General features: G+C 50.0%; 1 protein-coding gene across 7 annotated transcripts in view; it reads right to left on the reverse strand.

The window, feature by feature from the left end:
- Positions 1-3,076, reverse strand: part of HERC2 (HECT and RLD domain containing E3 ubiquitin protein ligase 2) — a 205,873-nt gene extending 202,797 nt beyond the window's left edge. For 5 of the 7 annotated variants that reach the window (XR_004263267.1, XM_032259981.1, XM_032259980.1 and 2 more), the window contains exons 1-2: positions 2,922-3,076; positions 2,246-2,348 (exon numbers count right to left, since the gene is read on the reverse strand). Coding sequence is in view for 6 of the 7 variants with exons in the window: in XM_032259981.1 (XP_032115872.1) it covers positions 2,246-2,317 (72 nt within the window). In the remaining variant the exon portion in view is untranslated. The other 2 variants (XM_032259978.1, XM_032259979.1) reach the window with 2 other exon arrangements.
- Between the last annotated feature and the right edge of the window lie 6,199 nt (positions 3,077-9,275).

Genomic DNA, 9,275 nt, shown 5'->3' on the forward strand with positions numbered 1-9,275 from the left:
TTTTGAGACGGAGTTTCACTCCCTTTACCCAGGCTGGAGTGCAATAGCGCGATCTCGGCTCACCGCAACCTCCGCCTCCTGGGTTCAGGCAATTCTCCTGCCTCAGCTTCCTGAGTAGCTGGGATTACAGGCACGCACCACCATGCCCAGCTAATTTTTTGTATTTTTAATAGAGACGGGGTTTCACCATGTTGACCAGGATGGTCTCGATCTCTTGACCTCGTGATCCACCCGCCTCGGCCTCCCAAAGTGCTGGGATTACAGGCTTGAGCCACCGCGCCCGGCACTACACCAATTCTTGACCCCATTCTCTGTGCTGTCTTACATAACATCAACTCCTGCAAAACAATCCCATCATCCACAACAAGCTTCTTTTTTCTTTTCTTTGAAACAAAGTTTTGCTCTCATTGCCCAGGCTGAAGTGCAACAGCGTCATCTCAGCTCACTGCAACCTCTGCCTCCTGGGTTCCAGTGATTCTCCCGCCTCAGCCTCCTGAGTAGCTGCGATTACAGGTATGCACCACCACGCCTGGCTAGTTTTGTATTTTTAGGAGAGATGGGGTTTCACGATGTTGGTCAGGCTGATCTCCAACTCCTGACCTCATGATCCACCCGACTTGGCCTCCCAAAGTGCTGGGATTACAGGCATGAGCCATGGTGCCTAGCCCCACATCATAGTTCCAAACACCAGACTTTAATATCTAACAATGCTCAACACCTGTTTAAAAAGAAAAAGAAGGCCGGGCACAGTGGCTCAGACCTGTAATCCCAGCACTTTTGGAGGCCGAGGTGGGCAGATCACATCATCAAGAGATCAAGACCATCCTGGCCAACACTGTGAAACGCCATCTGTACTAAAAATACAAAAAAATTAGCCATGGTGGCACACACCTGTAGTCCCAGCTACTTGGGACGCTGAGACAGGAGAACTGCTTGAACCCAGGAGGCAGAGGCTGCAGTGAGCCGCGATGGCGCCACTGCACTCCAGCCTGGTGACACAGCGAGCCTCTGTCTCAAAAAAAGAGAAAAGGAAAAAACGGGGCAGGGGAATAACATTTCAGTGTAAGCATCTATGATCAACTACTGCTTATAGCCTACATAATTTTTGACGAACAGTCATGTACTATGTAAGATTGTGTTATAAAAGGCAGATTACTTGAGAAATACCTAAAATGGTTAACCTCAGGAAGGAGAAAAATATACACACACAAAATACTTCAAACACTTCTTTTTGCTCCTGATAAGGAGTTGCAAAAGTAGTTTTTCCAAGCCATTTCCAAATAAAAGTAGCTTAGAGGTAAAGAATTGTCTAATGAAATATTACTGTTACTATTTATTTGATAACGTCCTGACAAGCTTGCAATTATCTACCAATATTGTTTCCTCATGTTCTTGACGTGAAAATCCAAGCACTCCTCTTAATAAGGAGTTAGAAATACAAAACAAACAGCTCAACTAAACTAACTCGTCTCTCCAGAAACACAAACACAAGACCTGATAAAACGAGTGAGTTTCTATAGGCCATAATTCTGCAACTTACTTCTCCAACGTTCCCCTCCACAGTTAACTAAACGGCTCAACAACTATCAGTAACAAACGACAGTCACCATCATACGGTTAGGGGTGTGGCAGTTTTTTTTTTTTTTTTTTTTTTTGAGACGGAGTTTCGCTCTTGTTACCCAGGCTGGAGTGCAATGGCGCGATCTCGGCTCACCGCAACCTCCGCCTCCTGGGTTCAGGCAATTCTCCTGCCTCAGCCTTCTGAGTAGCTAGGATTACAGGCACGCGCCACCATACCCAGCTAATTTTTTGTAGTTTTAGTAGAGACGGGGTTTCACCATGTTGACCAGGGTGGTCTCGATCTGCTGACCTCGTGATCCACCCGCCTCGGCCTCCCAAAGTGCTGGGATTACAGGCTTGAGCCACCGCGCGCGGCCTAGATGTCTTAACTAGTAATAATAAATAGGAAAAAAAAAATGCCTAACTATTAATAGATCTCAAGTTTTGGGCGCTTGCAAAGAACTAATTAAAAGGCAGCCAAGCACAATCTACAAAAACAGCTATAAAGACTGTTACATTTTAAGTTACAGGAAATAAACCTGTTCCTCTAATATAGCAAGATACAACTGACTGCCCCTTACATACCCTAAAAAAAAAAAGCCTTAAAAAAGTTTAAAAAGCCTTAAACCAGAAATTTAAATATGGAAGCAGAAACAGATCAAGAAACAGACATGTCAAACCCCACCTGTATATCTGTTTTCAACCATTTGGAGTCAAGGCGAGCCTGGGCAGCCAAACAGAAAGACTCAGAAGACATCTTTTCTCCAGCTTCCTCCCAGTTCTCAGCCCTGCAAGTAAACATAAATGTTGAAGACCTAACGCTTTCTGTTATTTTACAAAGACACTCCGGAAAGGTTTAATGCAGGGGAAAAAAAAAAAAAAAGAACTGAAAAGTGAAGAGCTGCGGGAGGGGAGTGAGGGAGGCCAAGGGAAAGAGGCCCGAGACCGAGGGAGGAAGGCCAAGGGAAAGCCTCCCTCCAAGGCAGGCGGGGCGCGCCGGGTTCTGCACCACGCCGGCGAGACCTTGAGAGCGGACGGTCACGGGAGGCCGAATCACCATGTCATCCCCCTGCCCTCACATCCAAAAGGAACACGACAGGCAGCCCCTCGGTGTCACGACAAGTGACAGCGCCACGCATCTGCGCTGTGCCCCACAGCAGGGCGGGGGAGTGCAACAAACGACCGGAGGATCGCCCGCGGAAACACCCGCGGCCACCAGCACCAAGAGCTGCGCCGCGGGCGGTCCGCGCAGGCCCCGGTGCGGCCGCCGCGCCCACGCCCGCCCCTCCGGCTCGGCCGCCCGCCCGCCCCGCGCCCGCGCCTCCCCCGCCGCCGGCCGACCCGCTGCCCCCGAGCAGGACCTGACGCGCAGGGCCCGGGCGCCTCGCCCCGCCGGCGTGCGGAGACAGCCTCCCGGCCGCCGCTGGCTCAGCCGGCGCCCGCGATCCCGGCGCCTCTAGCGGCCCGAGGGGCGGGCCGACGCGGGACTGCCGCCCCCCGCGTACGGCCAATCGCAGCGAGGCTGCTCCGCGGGCGCAGCCAATGGGGAAGAGGAGCCCTTCGCCGCTGCCCCCGATCCCCGCTTCCTGCAGTCCCGCTCATCTTCCTGCTTGGAACTCACGGGCTGCGGCCAAGGCCAACCGCGGGAGCCGGGAGGCGGGATTTCCGCCGCGGGAGCCGGGAGGCGGGATTTCCGCCGCACGCACCGCGCACGGACCACGCACCACGCACGCACGCTCGCTCGCCCGCTCGCACGCACGCACCCGCTCCCACGGGAGACGACTCGCCCGGCCGCCGCTGGACACCCGCCCGGCGGGAGCGCTTTCGTAACGCGGCGGGTGGTCGCGCCCACACTGACCTGGGGGTCCAGTGGCGAGTGCGGCTCCGCTGGGGGTGAGGACGCATCTCTGTGCGGTCAGCGGCGGTTGAAGAGCTGCCTCCTGTCTGTCCCACCGCATGCAGCGACAGCCTTGGGCCGATTCCACGGAGCTGCTGCGGAAGGACTGCCGGGAATCAAAGTAGGGCTCAGGCGAGGCCGGGCGCGGTGGCTCACGCCTGTAATCCCAGCACGTTGGCAGGCCGAGGCAGGCGGATCACTAGGTCAGGAGTTCGAGACCAGCCTGGCCAACGTGGTGAAAACCCTTCTCTCCTAAAAATACAAAAATTAGCCGGGCATGGTGGCGCGCGCCGCTCATCCCAGCTACTCAGGAGGCTGAGGTAGGAGAATCGGGTTGCAGTGAGTCGAGACTGTGCCACTGCGCTCCAGCCTGGGCAACACAGCAAGACTCTATCTAAAAAAAAAAAAGAAAAGTGAAAGGAAACAGACCTCCCCGCCGACCACAAAGCCAAATTTAAGAAATATAAAGCAATATAGGCTGGGTACGGTGGCTCAGGTGTGTAATTTTTAGCGCTTTGGGAGGCCGAGGCGGGAGGATCCCGTGTTGCCAGACTGGGCAACATAGCAAGACACCATCTCTACAAAAAAAAAAAAAATTAGCCGGGTGTGGTGGTACACACCTGTGATCCCAGCTACTCTGGAGGCTGAGGCAGGAGAATCGCCTTAGCTGGGGAGTTCAATGTTACAGTGAGCCGAGATCGTGCCACTGCACTCTAGGCTGGGCGCAGAGTGAGATCCTGCCTCTAGGAAAGAGAAAAACACCGGCTGGGCGTGGTGGCTCGCGCCTGTAATCCCAACACTTTGAAAGGCCAAGGCGGGTGGGTCATTTGAGGTCAGGAGTTCAAGACCAGCCTGGCCAACATGGTGAAACCTCCTCTTTACTAAAAATAAAAAAAATTAGCCGGGTGTAGTGGTGGGCGCTTGTAATCCCAGCTACTCGGGAGGCTGAGGCAGGAGAATCACTTGAACCTGGCAGGTGGAGGTTGCAGTAAGCCGAGATCTCACCACTGCACTCCAGCCTGGGCAACAGAGACTGCAGCACTGCAGTCTCAACTTCCCGGGTTCAGGTGGTTCTCCCACCTTAGCCTTCCCAGTAGCTGGGACTGCGGGCACATGCCAGCATGCCTGGCTAATTTTTGTATTTTTTGTAGAGACAGGGTTTCACCATGTTGCCCAGGCTGGTCTTGAACTCCTGGACTCAAGTGATCCAGCCACCTCAGTCTCACAAAATGCTGGGAGTACAGGTGTGAGCTACTGCGTTTGGCTAATAGTAATGAACTCTGAACAGAAGGAAAACATGGAATTATTTTCTTAGTTATGTTTTATCTACATTTTCTGGTTTTTCTCAACATGTAAAGCTAAAGTTACATTTTTAAAAATCAACAAGGGGCCAGGTATGGTGGCTCACACCTGCAATGCCAGCACTTAGGCAGAGGTGAGCAGATCACCTGAGGTCTGGAGTTCAAGACCAGCTTATCCAACATGGTGAAACTCTGTCTCTACTAAAAATACAAAAATTAGCGAGGCGTGGGAGTAGGCACCTGTAAACCCAGCTGCTCAGGAGGCTGAGACAGGAAAATCACTTGAACCTGGGAGGCAAAAGTTGCAGTGAAGCGACATCTTCCCATTGCACTCTAGTCTGGGAAACAAGTGAAACTCCATCTCAAAAAAAAAAATAAGACCTCAGAACAAAAAAAAAAGAATATAAATATTTATTTTAGTTAACTTGTACAAATTTGATTTCTGGAAAAGTAATGGAATAGATTTTCTGAGAAAAAAAATCCACCACTTCGGCCGGGCATGGTGGCTCACACCTGTAATACCAGCACTTTGGGAGGCCAAGGTGAGCGGATCACCTGAGGTCGGGAGTTTGAGACCAGCCTGACCCACATGAAGAAACTCCGTCTCTACTAAAAATACAAAAATTAGCCAGGCGCGGTGGCACACACCTGTAATCCCAGCTAATCAGGAGGCTGAGGCTGGAGAATTGCTTGAACCCAGGAGGCAGTGGTTGCAGTGCAAGGGGATTGTACCATTGCACTCCAGCCTGGGTGACAAGAGTGAAACTCAGTCTAAAAAAAAAGGCAGACTGAGTGAAAGGATTAAAAAAGAAAACATGATCCATGCTCCACCAATGAGCTAAGTACAAGAGAAACATTTTAAATTAGAAGAAGCAAAACAGATTGAAAGTAAAAGGATCCAAAAAGATACAACGTTCAAACAGTAACCAAAAAAGCTGAAGTGGCTGTGCTAATATCAAATGAGATACACTTTAAAACAGGGCTGGCCCTGTGCCTCACCCCTGTCATTCCCAGCACCAGCATTTTGGGAGGCTGAGGCCGGCGGATCACCCAAGGTCAGGAGTTAGAGACCAGCCTGGCCAACATGGCGAAACCCCATCTCTACTAAAAATACAAAAATTAGCCAGCCATGGTGGTGCGTGCCTGTAGTTCCAGCTACTTGGGAGACTGAGGCAGGAGAATTGCTTGATCCCAGGATGCAGAGGTGCAGTGAGCCAAGATGGCACCACTGCACTCCAGCCTGGGTGACAGAGTGAGACCCCATATCAAAAACAAAAATTAGGACTTTTCTGGCGGATGCTGTTAAGAAGTAGAACTGCAGGTCTGAGACTACTGCCCTTAGAAAGGGCTGTTTGCCAAGTTGGCATCTGGGAACTTGGATTCAGAGAGGCCTCTCACCATTTCCTAACTGACAAGGGTGGTTCACTGTGCCTAAACTGTTGGTACAAACAACACAGTTTATGCTGGTTTCCTCTATTTATTTATTTTTGAGAAGGAGTCTTGTTCTGTCACCTAAACTGGAGTGAGTGGCATGAGTGCAACCTCTGCCTTCCAGGTTCAAGCAATTCTGCTTCAGTCTCGAGTAGCTGGGATTACAGGCATGCACCACCACAGCCAGCTGATTTGTGTACTTTTAGTAGAGACGGGGTTTCACCTTTTTGGCTAGACTGGTCTCAAACTGCTGACCTCAAATGATCCACCCAACTCGACCTCGCAAAGTGCTGGCATTAGAGGCGTGAACCACTGCACCTGACTTACGCTTTCCTAGAGTGCCTGAAATTTTGATGCGTGGCTGAACACTGATAAAAATTTCCTGGACTCTTAGACTCACGCTAGCCTCCCCGGTGCATGGCATTTCACACTTGTGGTCATAACTCATGGTGGGGGAAATTTGGCACATGCTGGGTGACTTCATTAGAAAAGAACTTTTGGAAGTTCGCTCCTGCTTTTCTCTAGACATTGCCCCATGGACCTTTTTCCTTTGTTTCCTTTCATTGTAATAAATCATAGCTGTGAGTATGACTACACTGAGTCCTTTGGGTCCTCCTAGTGCATCATCAAACCTTGGAGGTGTCTTGGGGACTCCTGACACAAATGCTTCATAAGAATAAAGTCTGGGTGCGGTGGCTCACGCCTATAATCCCAACACTTTGGGAGGCCACAGTGGTGGGTGGATCACCCGAGGTCAGTAGTTCGAGACCAGCCTGACCAACATAGAGAAACTCCATCCTTACTAGAAATATAAAGTTAGCTGGGTGTGGTGGTACATGCCCGTAATCCTAGCTAAATTGGGAGGCTGAGGCAGGAGAATCACTTAAACCTGGGAGGCAGAGGTTGTAGTGAGCCGAGATCACACCATTACACTCTAACCTGGGCTACAAGAGCGAAACTCATATCAAAAAAAATAAATAAATAAATAGCTGGGGGTGGTGGCGTGCACCTGTAGTACCAGCTACTCAGGAGGCTGAGGCAGAAAAATCACTTGAACCTGAGAGGCAGAAGTTCCAGTGAGCCGATGATCTTGTCCCTGCACTCCAGCCTGGACAACAGAGCAAGAATCCATCTCAAAAAAAAGGCTCGGGCACAGTGGCACACGCCTGTAATCCCAGCACTTTGGGAGGCCAAGGCAGGTGGGTCACAAGGTGAAGCGATGGAGACCATCCTGGCCAACATGGTGAAACCCTGTTTCTACTAAAAATACAAACAATTAGGCGGGCGTGGTGGCACGTGCCTGTAATCCTAGCTACTCAGGAGGCTAAGGCAGGAGAATCACTTGAGCCTGGGAGGTGGAGGTTGTGATGAGCTGAGATCAAGCCATTGCACTCCAGCCTGGGCAACAAGAAAAACTCTGTCTCAAAAATAATAATCATAATAATATGGGCTGGGCGTGGTGGGTCATGCCTGTAATCTAGCACTTTGGGAGGCCAAGGTGGGCGGATCACCTGAGGTCAGGAGTTCAAGACCAGCCTGGCCAACATGATGAAACCCTGTCTTTAAAAAAAAAAAAGAATATAAACAAGAACTCAAAGATGACAACAGATTACGTGAACAAAACAAAACTGCAGAGCTAAACAAACAGAACATCACCATTATTCTGTGAGTGGTTATAGACACAGAGGATATGAAATAGAGAGAAGATCCAACATAAGGATAATTGGTCCATGAAATAGAAAACTCAGCCCAGCACAGTGGCTCTCACCCCTGTAATCTGAGCACTTTGGAGGCCAAGGCGTGTGGATCATGAGGTCAGGAGATTGAGGCCATCCTGGCCAATGTGGTGAAACCCCGTCTCTACTAAACACAAAAAATTAGCTGGGTGCGGTGGTGCATGCCTGTAGTCCCAGCTCCTCAGGAGGGGGGGAATCGCTTGGACCTGGGAGGCAGAGGTTGCAGTGAGCCGAGATTGTGCTACTGCATTCCAGCCTGGGCAACAGAGTGAGACTCCGTCTCAAAAAAATAAATAAAAAATAGAAAACTCACCTGATGGAACCACACACACACACAGGAAGGTGGTAGTGGTAGTTTGGGGATATTCAAAGACAAAGTAATTCAAAAATTGCCAGAAATAAAGGAAAAACAACCTACAAAAGAAAAAATGTATTGTGTACCGGGAAAAATGATGTAGATTGATCAATACTGAGACATATTTTGAGTCATTGAGCTTTAAGGATGAAAACCTAAATCTGCAGGCACCAGGCAGGAGAGGGTAGAATCAAAAAAGAACCTTCACTGTTACCTATTTCCCTACAACAATTGAAGCAAAGATGGCGAAATACTGGGATTTTTTTATCTATTATCTGTTTTTTTGTATAATTGAGATTTTTGTTTTTCACTTTATTTTATTATTATTTTTTTGAGACAAAGTCTCGCTCTGTCACCCAGGCTGGAGTGCAGTGGCATAATCTTGGCTCACTGCAACCTCTGCCTCCCAGGTTCAAGCAATTATCTGCCCCAGCCTCCAGAGTAGGTGGCACCCGCCACCACGCCCAGCTAATTTCTGTATTTTTAGTAGAGACGGGGTTTCACCATCTTGGCCAGGCTGGTCTTGAACTGTTGACCTTGTGATCCACTCGCCTCAGCCTCCCAAAGTTCTGGGAGTACAGTGGCATGATCTCAGCTCACTGCAACTTCCACCTCCTGGGTTCAGGTGATTCCCCTGTCTCAATCTCCTGAGTAGCTGGGACTCCCTGCAGGTGCATGCCACCATGACCGGCTAGTTTTTTGTATATTAGTAGAGATGGGGTTTCACCATGCTGGCCAGGATGGTCTCGATCTCCTGACCTTGTGATACACCTGCCTTGGCTTCCCAAAGTGCTGGGATTATAGGCATGAGCCACCGTGCCCCGCAAAGATATTTTATATTAAGAAAAATGGGCCGGGCATGGTGGCTCATGGGATTACCAGCACTTTGGGAAGCCGAGGTGGGCAGATCACCTGAGGTCAGGAAGTCAAGACCAGCCTGGCCAACACGATGAAACCCCATCTCTACTAAACATACAAAAATTAGCCACACGTGG

This window comes from Sapajus apella, unplaced genomic scaffold (genome assembly GCF_009761245.1).
Source record: "Sapajus apella isolate SASKATOON/1434 unplaced genomic scaffold, GSC_monkey_1.0 scaffold113, whole genome shotgun sequence".
NCBI lineage: Eukaryota > Metazoa > Chordata > Mammalia > Primates > Cebidae > Sapajus > Sapajus apella.